Source organism: Cheilinus undulatus, linkage group 7 (assembly GCF_018320785.1).
Source record: "Cheilinus undulatus linkage group 7, ASM1832078v1, whole genome shotgun sequence".
Lineage (NCBI taxonomy): Eukaryota > Metazoa > Chordata > Actinopteri > Labriformes > Labridae > Cheilinus > Cheilinus undulatus.
This window is the reverse complement of record NC_054871.1, coordinates 48,333,805-48,351,513: the sequence shown is the minus strand read 5'-3', so window position 1 is coordinate 48,351,513 and position 17,709 is coordinate 48,333,805. Positions and strand designations below refer to the sequence as shown.

The window sequence follows — 17,709 nt, the reverse complement described above, 5'->3', positions numbered from 1 at the left end:
AGATACCGGTATCCACAGACTAGGAAACAGTTTGGATCTCTGTTGTGTCCAAATGTTCCAGATTTAAGCAGATATTGGTCTGTTTTCTCCCGTTTTCGCCGTTCCTCACAGAGTAGACTTCCGTGTTTTGCAGCTCAGAGCTGAGCAGCCATGTTGTGTGCTGATGTGATGTCAGTACAACCCCCTATTGTTGTGTGTAGCTCCACCTTTTTGATACGGATAGGTAAGATTGGTACCCCTACAGCAGGGTGCTGAAAAATTGGACGGTACGAGTTGTTTTTTGGGACCCTTTCTAACTTTCGCTTTATGGAAACGCATAAAAAAACGATTGCTGTTACACACTGAACTGAGCCGGACCGCTTGGTGGAAGCCACCTAATAGATGTGTGCATGCATGTGTGGTTGCGAGCAGGCATGGGGAAGGAGCACTATCCGTTTTCGTTGGACAGACTCAGAGCTGCCAGATTTTCACCCAGAATGCACCTCTGCAGCACTAACTTAGTGAGATTTTTTACACCTTCACAATCCAAAGCCTCATGTGAATGGAAGCTTCACTTAGAATCACTCTGAACCTTTTACAGACTCTGTCTACATGATAACTCTTCATAGCGTTGACTTTGCATAAATAACGAATCATCATGTGGGATTTTTTTAGTTTGCCTGGTCTCCTCTTTCTATGCCAGAAACCAGCAGCCATGTTTTACTAACTGGTCGCCTGCTCTCTCTCTCTCTTGTTAGTCGATTCCAGGGTGGTGTTAAAAGCAGGCCGTGTATGTGTGAACTCATCAGTCCTCACAAAGGAAGGTGTGTTTTATGGTGTAGAGAATACACACCCTCTGCCAGAGAGCGTTCACACCTCCACACATCATATGGAGAGAGGAGCAGAGCAATTAACATGCAGTTTCACACTGTCTGCCAGAGCCGACGATCAGCTCACACCGACAGCTCACCTAAAACAGCACAGAGGCACAAACACGGTTTATTCAGTCCAGCATGAGTCAGCTCAGATAAAGAGCTCAGTAATTCCTCCTCCTACACACCTGAATCCAGAGAGGAGAAAATCAGAGTCCTACATTTATAGCACAGAGAAACAGAAGAGCTGGATCCTTTTTATTACCCTCCCATTCATCCATTATCAGAAAAATCCACTGTCCTGCATCTAAAAATTTAAACCAAAATATCATGACCATTGTTCATTTCATCTGATAGAAGTCGTACTGCACAGGGTAGTATTTTATGACAGGTTATGGGGCTGTTACATATGTTTAATCATTTTTAACAACTTCAGTGAGAAAAGTCTCCATTTTTGAAGTATTTGCAGCAGAATTACACTTTAGATTCAGATTATAAAACGTCCCTCTTTGAGTCCATGTGTGGCCTTTGCTGCAGGCCCCTGCTGCTGTTCAGGTGATGACTCAGAGAAAAAGGTGGTCCAATCATGTCTCATAACAAACTTTGATAACAGAGTTTATGAATCACATCAGAAACAGGAGCGTGCCTCTGCAGCAGTTCTCACATCCGTCTGCAGCTACAAACTCAGCCACATCTGTGACCCTGGAAAATCAGTTCAATAGAAAAAGAAAAGCCTGGGTCGAGGGAGTTTGTGTTAGTTTTTACAAAGAATCCTCCGGAGGATTAGAAGCTCCAAGAACATTCAGAGAAAATCCTGATAAGCTCTTCAATAATAAAGTCTGAACACCCGTGTGCTTATGCTAGAGATCAATTTATTTACAACCAGGAACTTTGTTAGAGAGTCCTGAATATTCTGTTTCAGTGTCAGGAGAGCATCAAAACACAACATTATCACACTCCATGGACTCTTCTTAGTAACTATGTAGAATCTAAAGAGGTCTATGAGGGCTTCTATGGTTTAGTTTGACAAACAACCTAGAACCACCTGGCAGTTAAGGCTTTTTTTGTTTCCCTTACACCTTCAAAATTGAGGACAACATGCACTGAAACATTGCAACCCTTATAAAATCCATCAAAATGTACAGTAAAATATACCAAATGTAGGATGAAGCTAAATATCAATGATCTGCATACATTTTAAATTTCATCATGGATTCCTTCTCCTGCCTCCTTTGCATTTTAGTCTCCTGCACCTGAGAAAGGAGAAGTCATCCATGCTACTAGGCAGCAGTTGAACCCTCTGTTGCATAGCATTTCCCTCAAGCAATGAACACTTTTTTTGGACTTGAGCTTGTATAGCATTTTTCTAGTCGTCTGACTACTCAGAGCAATTTCACACAGCAGGTCACACCTACCCATTCACACCCATATTCGTTGACTGATGGCTGAGGTTGCTGTGGAGACCAGGCCATCAGTATTAGGTAATTCCATTCATACGCTTCCATACCCATTTACACGCCACTGGCGCAGCAGTGGGAGCAGATGGGGCTTAAGTGTCGTGTGTCATCGACATGTGACTGCATGAGCCGCCAATCAAACCCATGACCTTCTGATTACGAGACGGACAACTCCACCTACGAGGCCACAGTCACCTCACTTCCCCCTAAACTTTTTTGGTGTACTTTTTAAAATATATCACAAGGACCAGCTACTAACAATAATATAGGAGGCAGCAGTGGATGTCATATGTTTTAGAGGGGTGGAGCATCTCTTTTGGAGCCAAAACTGCATATGACGCTTTACCAGTTAACTGTTATTTCACACGATTACACTGAAATAAATTCAGAAATAAAATTGTGTGCATGTGCTTAAATACGTAAAGAAATAAAGTTTGTAGACACATTTTTGCCATTTTTTAGTTACCAAAAATGAGTTTTTTGGTTCATTACCTCAGGGCATCCTTATCCACTAGACCACTACTATTAGAGCTATTATGATGAAGGAGTGGTTCTTATCTCTGGACCTGGAGGCCCCCCACTAACCTCCAATTTCCACCAGCGAATCGTACTGCTGAGCTCATCGCTCCCACTTTCGTCTATCGGAGCATTTCTACAGATGGTGCTCCAGTCCAGCAGCGGCACATGCCTGGAGCGCCACTCCACTCCGCTTCATTAGAGATATGCTGCAGGTCTATTTTCAGCGTCAGCCGCTGCCAAACCGCATCAATACCTGTTGTTCAGAAAGCTCCAAACAGGAAGTCAAAGCATAGAATATCCAGTTCTTTCAAAATATAACACAATGCATGGACTCCCAGGCGCAAATCATCACTATATCAACACTACATCTCAACCTGCAGCGAGAGCAAAGGGTCACCAAGAGGTCAGTCGGTCACAGAGCTACAATGGGACCATTGACTAGGAAAAGTTCACTTTTGAGGACATTTAGCCAAAAAATTTTAAATAAATCCACAGATCCTTTAAGCAAACATTAAACTTTGAACTTCCAAATGTACTCACCCAATGGTGGAAGCAATAACATCATGGACTTATACCAGAAAGGATGATAAATTAACCCCAATTGTCCACTGTTGACATACTTTTCCTGTGCGAACTTGCAGTTCTCCCGTGATCTCTGCCCACTGATCAGGGCTGCACGCTGCGGCGCAGCTCTCTAGACACGTTTCCAGTGGGTAAGGTCGCCCGCCTTCAGGCGGAGCAAACCAGCGGCGCTTCGGTGCACGACTCAGTTGTCCTATATGGAAATTGTGGGTAGGCATTTTTAGATGCTTGCTTTCTTCAGTGCATCTCAATCAAATGATCAGCTTGTTGTCAATTTATTTGATTGATTAAAAACAGTGAGGAGCAGTGATAAAGGATCCTGGGACCAGGACTGAGAGGCACTAAGTTACAGTTTTCAGAGCTGTCATTAAGGATTAGTAGTATAATAATGAGTATTCTCAGTTAGAGTTTAGCCAGTTAAACATTATCTTTGATGTGATTGAGTTAGTGATGGTGCATGGTTAGATGATTCTGTTTGTGGGTCTTTGTTATGTAAGGCTGCAGAGTCAAACTATGTCTTTTAAAGGAAATGGCCTGTTTACATCCACCACTGCACCTATGCTGCACCCACTACAACTGATTTCCTTGGCTCCACACCAAACACTGTTGAAAAGAAACACTGGGACTGAAACATGTTCAACTAACACATCATTCAGACACACAGAGGCCTTTCACTGACATGTACAGATGAACTCCCCTGAGCAAACATGCATGCAGACATACATGGACAGATAAGTTCAGGCCTTCTTGTTGAAGAGGTAATAGAGGGGAAGAGTGGGGTCAAACACAGGGAATCTTCATGGGGTAGTACTCACCTCCTGTGCCAGTGGTGTATGAATGGGATAAGCTTATACTGATGTCCAATTCTCCAGGTGACTGGATAGGTGTGAGTTGGGTTACATTAAAACAATTTTGATAAATAAGGTACATTTTAGGAGCTGTATTTACTGATATTCCCAGAGTCTATTCATCTTAGTTTTATTCAGTTTCATCACATAAGAGTTATATATTGTTTTAAGTTAGAATTACTCAACTGGATGGAAATGTGTCTTCTACACCTCTCCCTATCCTATCCCAGCTGTCAGTGGGCGAGGGGAGGGATACATCCTGAACTGGTCGCCATTCAATCGCAGGGCTGACATATAGAGACAGACAACCAGGCATGCTCATGTTTCTACCAGAGCAACCAGTTAACCTAACAAGTATGTCTTTGGTGGTGGGAGGAAGCCAGAGTACCTGGAGAGAACCCACACATGCACGGGGAGAACATGCAAACTTTGCACAGAAAGGCCCTGGCTGGGAAGTGGACCAGGAACCTTCCTACAGTGAGGCAACAGCTCCAGCTCCTTCACCGCCATGCAGTGGGAGTTTGTTATGAAATTGAAACCTGTAACAGTGACAAAAGACGCCAGATTATTATTATTATCAATACTGAGTGTGCTGAAGTCCTCCCACATTTGGCAGGTGGATGTCAGCAGTTGTAGGAACCACAAGGACTCCCACTGGCCACTTTTCAGCACTGACTCTAAATTAAAGGCAGAGTACCTTCTGTAGTTTGGTAAATAAAGGCCACTTTTATTTATTGAGGGATTCCAATATATAAGGTTATTTTACACTGCTGAGTGGTAGTCTTGGAAAGAACTGTAATGTGACTTTAATGTTTGTTTTCAAGCTATTTTGTCTGAATGTAACTTGAACTGATATTTATTTTATATCTTCAGAATACTGAAACTCCCAACAAACCTACCCTTATAGGAACTGATGAAGAAAATTTGAACCTTTAATATTAGGGAGTCACTCCCATGATTCCCTGCCTTATCTTTTGTCATTGTTTTGAGTGAGAACCCCCAGAATTCACATACTAAAAGAAAAAACAGAGACATGTTTACATTGCTCATCATTTTATTGTGAACAAAGAGTGAATTTATACCAAATAAATAACAATATGCCCTTTGGATGAATCCTTTTTTTTTAAAGTGCATCAGTGATAAACGCCACATGCTACATACTGCGTCGTCTCCTCTGGTTATTCAAGACAAAACACAGCAGTTATAAACACACTCAGGACACAGAGCCGCAGCTTGAGTGTCTGATACAATAATACCAGCGTTTAGTGGTGCCATGCAGTCTGAAAAAAGAACGACACAATGGCAGCTAAAAATACGCAGCAGGGTTCTTCAGAGCTGCTGTTGCTGAGAGATTCAGTTTGTTTTTATGCTCAAAGTCTGAGCGTCAGTCTTCCTCTGGTGTCGTTTCTCCTCTAGAGTTGTCACAATCCAAGAATTTTGAGTTCCAGCTTGATACTGTTCAATTAAAAATGATACTGATACATTTTTTTGATACCATGGCAGCACAAATAAGTCAGTTTGGGTGAGAGCACAAACCTCTAAGTGAGGACCCAAAGAAATATTGGTATAGAAATCACAAATTTGGCCACTTTATCATGCCCTAAAATGCTCCAATCTTTGCCAAGTGTGGCAAAATGGCTCCATGGCGCCCCCTTTTACAAAGAGGTCACAATAGAAGTTACTTTCAGCTACATGTTTGAAATTTGGTGGGCTTGTTTGCCTTGATCAGAGCTACAAAAAAGCCTCTTGGACCCATACCTCAACTCCAACAGGAAATCCACCATTTTGAATAACTTAGCAATATCACTGAAATTTGGATCCTAGATGCATGAAAACATAATTGAAGAAAAAGGCAGGAAAAGAGCATGTTTGAAAAGCATAAATTTATGCATTTTCTTTAACTCGTTGGGTTGTTCTCTAGAGATTTGGGGAAATTAACACATTATTATGGGAAACTAGCTTTGTTATCCCAACGTAAATTAGTTAAGACCTTAATAAAACAATAAATTTTACTTGTTATACCAACAAAAGAGCTTAGGGATTCTTTAAATCGTGGATTTTTGCAATATTTCTTTTCTAAGCATGCATTTTTGGGTCCAGACCCAGCAGTTGAGAACCACTGCTTAAGAAAAAAATATTTTATTTCTCCGTATCATGGCATTGTTTGTCACTAGCGGCACTTGCTCTCTTTACACTGCTCTCTGCAGCTTTAGGTTGACAATATGACTTTTTTTCTTTCATAAACAGTGGATGTTGTTGCATTTCAAGCTCATGGTAAAGAAAAAGTATCAAAGCACCAACAGTTGTGACAACCTCGCACCCCACATGATACCAGGCACGGCCTGCAGCTCAGAGGTCATCTCTTCTCTACAGAGTCATCAGCTTCCAGTTTTCTGTCAGACTCACACTGTTCCTCCTCAGACAGAGCGCTGCAGGACGCCGGTGGAGAAAGTCTCCTCCGTCTTTCTCTCCTTCACTGCTTTCTTTGTCTCTCTGGCCTCTCTGGACCACGTTCAGCTCTTCTCTTCACACCGAGGTGACAGTCCGGACTTTGGCTGACAGTGCCTGCTTGAACCGCCTCTTCAGGTCCTGCATGTTCGGAGACTTTGGTCTGGGGATGAGAGGGGAGCGTCTCTTCTCCGTGACGGCGCTGGCAGAGTTTGTGTTTGAGGATGAGGATGAGGAGGAGGAGGAGTTGGAGGCGGGGGGCGGCGGCTGCTTGGCAAGCTGGCAGCAGAGTCGGTGGAAAGCGTGGTGCACCTGGCTGTAGTCCTCGCTGGCCGAGACTTCGTAGAAGGAGCAGCCGAGCGTTCCGGCCAGAAGGGGGCCCTGCTGGGAGTCAACGCGCCTCAGGTGCAGCAGGTCCGCCTTATTGGCAAGCAGGATTACGGGAGGCATGTTGGCTCCGCCTGCACGGACGACCAGCTGGTGTAATTGGTCGATAAGATCGAAGCTGCGGCGGTCTGTGACGGAGTAAACCAACACCACCGCGTCGGCCCACTGGATGGAGCACGTGACATGATCTGGGAGGCTGACCCCATTATCAGTCATCTGAGGAGGAGAGAAAGAAAAGAGTGGGTAAAAACAATTTCTAAAGGTAGAAAGGATGTCAAAAACATTCAAAACTTTCTAATTTGTTTTTTGCGAATAAGGCAGCATGAAGTAGTTCATTCACAAATTTTTGGTCATCTATAGAAATAAATGTCCCTTTCTTGTCTTTCTAGGAGTTTTTGTGCCATGGTAACACTACAGGTAGTTTGATCTTACAAATATAACCAATCTGGTCAAGTTACAGCCCTAATTTTCAGGTGTTTTTACCTCAGACCCAAGGTTTTATCAGGATTCAGACCAGATTAAACGCTCCCCTAGTGTGGCTGTCTGCTCTTTAGTAATGTCTGGAGTGCTGGCTGATGCAGCCTGCAGCTCTCATGTTTCTGAACACACAGAGGTGTGGGTGACAGAGGATCAGGGTATCATTTACGGTGGCCTCAGACATCCATTAGACTAAACGGGAGATTAGACAGACGGACTGAGGGAGGGGTGTTTGGACTCCTGCCCGGTCTAAAGAGGCTCTAACAGCCAGACAGCAAGCCGTGTTTTCTTTGTATTGGATTATCCTCCACTTTTGCTCACATTATCATGTGTCACCCTCAGGGATGTGTAATAAATCTAGTTTTAAAGATATACTGATGTGTTGTTAAAGAAATATAGGGTAAGAAAACATCATTTATATCCATATAGCTGATGCTGGTTTAAAAACTGACACCAGGGTTAATGCTCAGTGAGTTTTTTAGTAAAAATCAAGTGATATTGATACCTGTTTGATATAATAGCAATAAAAATACAAGTCCTAGGCACCCTATATTGGCCAATTAATCGTTTTTCATGGTCAACAATTTTATTTAAACTCCAGCACACTCTCTGAATTGCAAAAATAAGTTGGCAACATTTAGCAAAGTGGGTGGATCTTACAAGTAGCAAAGAAAATTTATGCTCCTTGCTAGATCTGCCCACGTCTCAAAGTGTTGCCAACTTCTTGTGCAATCTGGACAGCCTCTCTTTGTGCAGTCTCTCTTTGTTAAATATGACAGATCAGTTTCTGTACTCTTTGATACACTGATCCTTGAAATTATGGAGAGTTTATCATTTTTAAACATATGGCATTGAACAGTAAATGATGTCAAACACATGGAGGAAGTTTTCAGCGCTTTTTGATTACTTAAAATGAAAAAAATAGCAAATTTTGGGTGATAATGACAAGTATTGTTATTTATATATGGGGTATAACAATTCAGCTAAAGAATATGAAGATAGGTGACCTACCTCCACCCCAGGAGTGTCCTGAACCTGGATGGTCACCTGCTCCGAGTCTACCTGGACTTCCCTGGAGTACAGATTACCTGCAATACACAAGAGGAGGCATGAAGTCAACAACAGTAGCTTTAGATAAGAGAAAGGAAATTTAATCGAAGTACTCTTTAGATGGTAAAAATCTCATTTACTCACCAGCATTTCTCTCATAATCTCCAATAAATCGCCTTGTGAGGAATCTCACCACTAGTGCTGAAACAGACAAAATACACATTTTTACACAAATATAAAGTATAATTTCATAGATAGCAATTTACACACGTGGCAAAGGCAAGAAACGTAACAATGAGGTAAAAGGCATTAAACTAACGATAAGGTGTTTATGTACATGTAAAAGACAATACTGCAAGCAAAAAAGAGCAAAAACTATCATGAAATTTTCAGTGTACATAAGCAGAGGCATAGGGAGCTATCCCTATAAATATACGTGAGCATTAACATCACAATAAGGCAAAAATCGGACAAATATGCAAAATACTGAGGGGGAAAAGTGTAAAAACTAGCAGGAAAAAGGTGCAACTAAACGGAAAGAATAAATAACTACCACAACTTTGTTAGCTAGAATAAAAAAGGCGAGGATTTCCATCATTTCTTACCGGTTTTCCCCACTCCACTGCCCCCGATCACAGCCATCTTCATGACCCGGTTAGGTGCAGGGTATTCCGGGGTGGGATACTCCGCGATGGTCGACATGTTCTGGATCAGACGCATTTTTCCTTCTTTGTCAGTTCAGTCCAGAAATGTAGAGAAAGACTATCTTTTCGCCTCGAGTGAAAAAAAGAACAAAGTAAATCCTCTCTCGGCTCCGGCAGAGTTTGAATAAATCACACTTTAACAGCAGACCGTGTAGCAGAAAGCAGCTCAGAGAGTGAATGCTACACAGAGCAGCGCTCGCGGCTTTTATAGCGCTCCAACGATGCTCTCTTCTGATTGGACGCTGCAGATCTCCCCCTCCTCGTGCGCCTCCGCCTACACGTGGATGTGAAAGCAGCACTCCCATAGAGGAGGACGAGGAGGAGGAGAGGAGGTCCAGCAACAGGTGGGAGCTCCAGCCGAGCGCCCTGAAAACACACCGAGGAGAAACAACAAGGAAGAAAAGGAGAATCTGATCATTTACAGCGATTTTTACTGCTCACAGAGAATATATTTAGATAAAAATAATCCACTATACAAATTATTAAACTTAATCCCACATCTGGGAAAGGATTCACCACAAATACAGATTATTATTCTGATATGTATCATCAAATAATCAAGTTAATCATGCTGAAACAAAAAGAATGAATAAAAAGTCTGCTTTTGTTCCTTTTGTATGGAAGCCCAAAGGAACACTGTGCACCAGTACATCTTATTTCAGACTGTTTTCCCAAGCTAGTGATGGAAGTCCTATTAGTCAGTATAGTGTTACTTAACCCTGCTCAACCAGAGAGCCAAACTGTTGAAAAATGGTGAAATGCAGCAAAAACGCAGAAATAAAGTGGCCAACAAAAGAGGCTAAAATTTGGGGAAAAGGGAAACAAGTGGTATCTAATGGGAAAAGGTAGTTTATTTGGACAAAAAGTGTAAAAAAATGGGCAAAAAGTGGCAAAAAGAAGTTGCAAAAATGGGTAAAAAAAAAGGAAAAATGGGGAATGGCAAAAGGTAGCTTGAATGAGGAAAAAGTGGGAAAAAAAGTTGTGAAAAAGGGCAAAAATGAGGGGAAAAAGTGGCAAAATGAAGAGGCAAAAATTTGTGACAAAGGAAACAGGTGGTATTCAATGCCAAAGGGTAGCTTAAACGGGCAAAAATTGTGAAAAAGGGCAAAAGTGGGAAAAAAATGTGGCCAACAAAAGAGGCTAAAATTTGGGAAAAAGGGAAACAAGTAGTATTTCATAGGACAAGGTAGCTTATTTGGATGAAAAAGTGGCAAAAGGAGTCGCAAAATGGCTCATAAACTGGGAAATTATGGTTAAAAAAACATCAAAATGCAAAGATATTTGTAAAACTGATGTAACATTTGTTGCTTCACTAGCCGGCTAAGGGGGGGGGCTTCGTAATATTCTTTCTGGGGCCCTAAATCCCTAGCTACACTCCTGCCTGGATGCTCGTCCATTAAGGGCTTTGGTATAAAAGTAATGTCAAAGGAACATTTCTAAAATTCGGAAGAAAATAAATGCAGCAGGTTGTATTCTGCCAACAGTTTCATTCCATGAAAATAAGAACTCTGTTTCAGGGAATTATTTCCCCCTAGGAGTAAATATTGTGACTCATGGTTTACTCACTCAGTATCCTCAGGAAAGGTTTAAATCTATCCAAACTTTCTCTCAGCGTTTTTATTATAGTTCTCTAAAGGATGTTCCGACTTTTCTGTCATGCCTGGTCCTAACTCTCTCCTCTGCTATTATGGGAAGCTGTTGATCATGCTCAGTGTTGTTCTGCAGCCTGTGACCTGTTCAGACATGCCCCTACAGCAGTGAAGAGTCCACATGGGGGGTTAACGGCTGCTGCTGATGTTCTAATACACCCCTCTCCACCACCATCACCACCTCACACAAAGGCAAATACCTCCCATGCAAGCATTCATACAGTGAATGTGAGCGCTTTCAGTCCCCAGCTGATAAAATGATACAAGAATTTATCAAAGAATTCAGCAGAAATCTTTCTATTTTCATCCTGATCATAATAAAAAACTTATTTTCATTTCACGTGATGAACACTTCAGCACCTGTATCATCTCTTTGTCCCATTTTCCCCTCCCTCCCTTGCTGCCTATCTCTCTCTCTCTCTTTCTCCCTCCCTCTCTGCCTCTCTCTCTCTCTCTCTCTCCCTCTCTCTCTCTCTCTCTCGTCTGTCACTGGCGCTCATGTGCTCGGAGGTATTTTGGCGTCGACTCTTCCTCTGATTACTCTCTGGTATGTATTTTTGATAAGACGGCTGATGACAGGCCGCTGAGCTGAGGTATGAAATTAGTGCTCAGGATTTTAGAGCAGACATGGTTTTTAGATGTGGACACACAAGAGTAACCACATCATAGCAGTAAATCCCCAGAGGCATTATAGGAGCCTGTTTTCCCAGTTACTTTTCATCCTGGCATGTTTTGGTGTGCACACTGGATTTCTTTAGAATCAACCTCTGCTACGACTGTAATGTACCCTCCCACAGTCAACTCTATGGAAGCCTGGAGATGACATCCATGCATTTATTCTGTTTTACTTCATTTTCTATGATCATCAGTAAATTCTTGAGATTACTGTTCTTCTCACTATCTCAAAACATTAGTAAAGTGGTATTCCTGTGACGCTATTTCTCAGAAATTTAACTCCCTATCATAATAAAAGCATCTTAATTACTCCAAAATGCCAAATAAATCAGATAAGATTATAGGAAATGACTGAAATGACTGATTTTCATGAGAAAACTGGGTTAGATAAATTACATAGATGCATGTTATCATAGGGCCTCCATACAGCACTAACACAACGAATCGTTACCACTAGAACAGGGGTGTCAAACCCAAGGTCCGGGGGCCAAATCTGGCCCATGGTACAGTTACACCCGGCCCACCAGATCAGATCTTATCTTTATTATAACTGGCCCACCGGTTTGAGATCTGCAGGTTTCCTACAGTTTAAAAATGTAAACTTAACCCTTATGATTTCAAATATCCTTGTTAAGTCATAAAAATTAGAAAAAATTAAAAGTTAAAATGATTAGATAAAAATTAAGGAACTCACATTTATGATGTAAAGTTAGGGATTTGACTTTTTTTTTTCATATGTTGACCTTTTCAATGCACAATCTTGACTTTTTATCTTCTTTTCTTTACCTCAATTTTTAAATTTCAAGTAATATTTTGACCTTTCAAACTCATTATTTAAATTTTTTCTCATGTTTTAACCTTTTAAGCTCTTTACTTTGACTTTTATCTTCTAACTTGACCTTTTAGACCCTCAATTTTAAATTTCAAGTATTATTTTGACCTTTAAAACTCAAAATGTATGTTTTATCTCACACTTTGATGGTTTAAACTGATGATTTTGAATTACATCTCATATTTTGACCTTTAAAACTCATGATTTCAAATTTTTATCTCACATTTTGACCATTAAAAATTATGATTTCAACTTTCTATCTCATTCATTTGCCTTTTGAAAACATTATTTTGAATTTAAATGCCATTTTTTGACCTTTTGATCTGATAAGTTTGAATTTTTTTTCTCCAATTTTGAGCCTTTAAACTTATCATTTTGACTGTTTTGATCTCAAATTCATTTATCATCAGTGCTAAGGTTTTTTCACCCATAATTCACTCGATTTGCTTACCCAGTTGCCCAGGAATTATATTAATATTATCAATTACTTTTTTGTGTCCATGTTATACTTATTTCGTGGCCACAAATTATTATTTTGTGGCCATGAATTAGTATTTCATGTGCACGTTGAAGATATATTTGGCCACAATTTAATGTTTTTTTTTTAACCTTGTCATGTCTGGGGCTCCGTAGTCCAGAAATGATATTAATATTATTAATTAGTATTCCATGCGCACATTATACCTACTTCGTGGCCACAAATTAATATTTCATGTGCACGTTTTAAATACATTGTGTCCACAATTAAATTTTTTTTTTTGACCATGTCATGTCTGGGGCTCTGTAGTAATTTAATGATATTCTGCTGCTTTATTACTTGTTTTAGAGGGCTGGCTTTTAGCGGCTTGCTGTGAGTGAGGTGTGAATGTTTTGTAAGCCAAGCCCACACTGCTGCTGCTGCTGCTGCATATTTGTGTCAGAGAAAGATAAAAAGCATGAAGGTTGATCCTCCCTTAGCAACCAGGCGAGAAGGCTAATGATGGCAGATAATAGGAGCATGCTGTGGAGGTGTGTGCTGCAATAAAAGGCCTGAATTCTCTTGTTTTATACACAAGAGACGCAGAAATGTGGAGTGACTCACAGCAGGAGTCAAAGCAGCGACACAGGTATGGCAACGTCACCTGTGTTGCTAGATAGAAGAATTTATGTGGTTATAAAATGTTTCATAATCCTCTGTGCGGTCACGCCTACAGGCCACCACTCTCCCTGTGGGGGTTTCCAGGTGAACTAAAACGCCTCTGAGTCCAGATGAAGAGTCACAGCCAGAGAAGAAGAAGGCCTGAGTTGAGGATCGCTCGCACAAAGGCGAGAAAAGATGTTAGAGAGCGTGAAACGGGGGTAATCTTTAGTCAGAGTGGTGGTTGAGGGCAATTATCAGGGAGAATTCTGGGGTGTTCAATGGAAGCAGAGGAATGTGGAGGTAATTGGGGGCTGGTGGAGGGGATGAGGGGCAGGTGAAATCAGAAAGAGGAGGAGGAGGTGTTTTCAGAAGGATGTCCTTGTTGACACATAAGTGAGGGCTGATTTCCCGAGCGGGCCTCGCCTTTTACAGAGCAGGCTCAGAGGAGCGTCCCTTAGCCCCGGGCCTGATCCCTCAAAGGACGGTTGTTTGGGTCTCCCCGAGAAACTGGAGCAGTTTAGATCTGCCCTCCAGTCACGGTCATGGGTCGAGCATTGTCTGATACTTATCTTTGTCGTTGCTTTAATCATTGTCTGCAGAAACAGTGATGAGTAGAAGACAATTGTTCAGCGGGTTTCATGTTTGAGCTGCAGAAAAGTACGGTGGCCCCAACTGGCAATCACAAAAACATTTTAAAAAGTAAAGAACAAAAACATAATAATAATCGGTAGACAGATGTCAACATGAGTCTAGTCTGCTTGACAGTCCTGCCTGTTAGAGGGAAGGTTTATGTCGTCACTGTAACGGGGCTAAATACTGCTAGCACTATGCTAATAGTAACTGACACTGGTCTTTATTAGTATAGGGTATAGTCTTTATTGTAATATTAATGATTAATGCTGGTCTAATATAACAGGATATAGTCTTTATTATAATATTAATGATTAATGCTGGTCTAATATAACAGGATATAGTCTTTATTATAATATCAAAGATTAATGCTGGTCTAATATAACAGGATATAGTCTTTATTATAATATTAATGATTAATGCTGGTCTAATATAATAGGATATAGTCTTTATTATAATATTAATGATTAATGCTGGTCTAATATAACAGGATATAGTCTTTATTATAATATCAAAGATTAATGCTGGTCTAATATAATAGGATATAGTCTTTATTATAATATCAAAGATTAATGCAAGTCTAATATAATAGGATATAGTCTTTATAATGATATAACTGACCAGCACTGATTATACTGTTAATAGGGTATAGTCTTTATTATGATATTAATGATTAGCACCGGTCTATTATAGTAGAGTACAGTCTTTATTATGATATTAATGATTAGCACCGGTCTATTATAGTAGAGTACAGTCTTTATTATGATATTAATGATTAGCCCCGGTCTATTATAGTAGAGTACAGTCTTTATTATGATATTACTGATTAGCACCGGTCTATTATAGTAGAGTATAGTCTTTATTATGATATTAATGATTAGCACCGGTCTATTATAGTAGAGTACAGTCTTTATTATGATATTAATGATTAGCCCCGGTCTATTATATTAGAGTACAGTCTTTATTATGATATTACTGATTAGCACCGGTCTATTATAGTAGAGTACAGTCTTTATTATGATATTACTGATTAGCACCGGTCTATTATAGTAGAGTACAGTCTTTATTATGATATTAATGATTAGCACCGGTCTATTATAGTAGAGTACAGTCTTTATTATGATATTAATGATTAGCACCGGTCTATTATAGTAGAGTACAGTCTTTATTATGATATTAATGATTAGCACCGGTCTATTATAGTAGAGTACAGTCTTTATTATGATATTACTGATTAGCACCGGTCTATTATAGTAGAGTACAGTCTTTATTATGATATTACTGATTAGCACCGGTCTATTATAGTAGAGTACAGTCTTTATTATGATATTACTGATTAGCACCGGTCTATTATAGTAGAGTACAGTCTTTATTATGATATTACTGATTAGCACCGGTCTATTATAGTAGAGTACAGTCTTTATTATGATATTAATGATTAGCACCGGTCTATTATAGTAGAGTACAGTCTTTATTATGATATTAATGATTAGCACCGGTCTATTATAGTAGAGTACAGTCTTTATTATGATATTAATGATTAACACCGGTCTATTATAGTAGAGTACAGTCTTTATTATGATATTACTGATTAGCACCGGTCTATTATAGTAGAGTACAGTCTTTATTATGATATTAATGATTAGCACCGGTCTATTATGGTAGAGTATAGTCTTTATTATGATATTAATGATTAGCACCGGTCTATTATAGTAGAGTACAGTCTTTATTATGATATTAATGATTAGCACCGGTCTATTATAGTAGAGTACAGTCTTTATTATGATATTAATGATTAGCACCGGTCTATTATAGTAGAGTACAGTCTTTATTATGATATTACTGATTAGCACCGGTCTATTATAGTAGAGTACAGTCTTTATTATGATATTAATGATTAGCACCGGTCTATTATAGTAGAGTACAGTCTTTATTATGATATTAATGATTAGCACCGGTCTATTATAGTAGAGTATAGTCTTTATTATGATATTAATGATTAGCACCGGTCTATTATAGTAGAGTATAGTCTTTATTATGATATTAATGATTAGCACCGGTCTATTATAGTAGAGTACAGTCTTTATTATGATATTAATGATTAGCACCGGTCTATTATAGTAGAGTATAGTCTTTATTATGATATTAATGATTAGCACCGGTCTATTATAGTAGAGTACAGTCTTTATTATGATATTAATGATTAGCACCGGTCTATTATAGTAGAGTATAGTCTTTATTATGATATTAATGATTAGCACCGGTCTATTATAGTAGAGTACAGTCTTTATTATGATATCAAAGCTTACCACTGGTCTTGACTATAATTAGGTATAGTCTTTGTTATAATATTACTGATTAACGCTGGTCTATTTTAATAGGCCACAACAAAGAGTACTGTCTAGACCTGCAAAGTGTCTTTAGATCACTTCAGTTTTGAAGTGCTGTACAAACAAAGATTGATTAATTGTTTGATTGAAAAACATTCCATAAATATTTTTAATATCCAATTTGACCCAAATAGATAATATTTAGGGCTACTACTGTAAACAGTAATCCTGGTGTGTGAAGAGAAAGTTACAGTATAAAAAACATTACACTGCTAAAGTTAGCTTTCAAAGTTAGCTTCATGGAAGGCTACCAGGCCCGTTATATCATATAAGCTTCCAGCCAATAGCAATGCATCACGTCACTATACTACTTTACTATATTAAAATCATAACTTTGGTTGAGATGCAAAAACATTTTATGAAATGTAAGAAATAAAAAAATGTCAAAACATTTCTTAAAATGCCAAAACATGCACGAAACAACATAAAAAGTAACTAAAATTTGTATTTGTCATGTGCATATGAACCCTTATAACTGAACTCTGTAACATTTGGTAAAATGACAAACTCAACCATTTTCTTGAACAAAGCATCCAGTGAAACTTATAAACTTGTGGAGAACATTGGTTTGGTTTCAGGAAAATGTTTTTGCCTTTGGTGAAATGTTTCCTGCAGTTGTCCTTCAGGGCCTCCATATAAACCTTACTATGTCCTCTAACTGTGCCCTCTCCTCAGCAGCTGTACCACACCAGAAGCTCCGTTGGCCCATCTTTACATGCCCCCTTTAATTATTTGTTTATATCTGCGGCTCCATTTGCATTTCCACTGACTGATGGAGGTTGTTTCGGCCTGCCGGCACAGGCAGCTCTGCAGCCACACAAAGGAAGAGTGCTGTTTGATTTCTTATTGAAATGTAAACCTTTCAACATGTGCAGCATTTGCATAGCTCTGAATGTCAACAGCAGAGAGAAGAGAGGCTCTGAATGACAATAGTCCTAACTTCAGCACCTCCTCCTCCCTCCTGAGGAATTCCAGCTCCGTGTTTTTACTCATTTACTCACAGCAGATTTCTCTGGAAAATATCTCAATCTTGATCCTCTGCGGCTCATTCATGTTTCCTGCTCCTGTTTACATTCTTCAGCTGACCTCA

The 17,709-nt window shown here is 39.6% G+C and overlaps 1 protein-coding gene across 1 annotated transcript; it reads right to left on the bottom strand.

The window, feature by feature from the left end:
• Window positions 1-5,293: 5,293 nt before the first annotated feature.
• rasl11b (RAS-like, family 11, member B) lies at window positions 5,294-9,489 on the bottom strand. The gene is made up of 4 exons (XM_041790404.1): window positions 9,225-9,489; window positions 8,764-8,820; window positions 8,581-8,657; window positions 5,294-7,308 (listed from the first exon to the last, which is right to left on the bottom strand). The coding sequence occupies exons 1-4, from the start codon at window positions 9,337-9,339 to the stop codon at window positions 6,784-6,786; spliced, it is 774 nt and encodes a 257-aa protein (XP_041646338.1). The 5' UTR covers window positions 9,340-9,489; the 3' UTR covers window positions 5,294-6,783.
• Window positions 9,490-17,709: the final 8,220 nt, after the last annotated feature.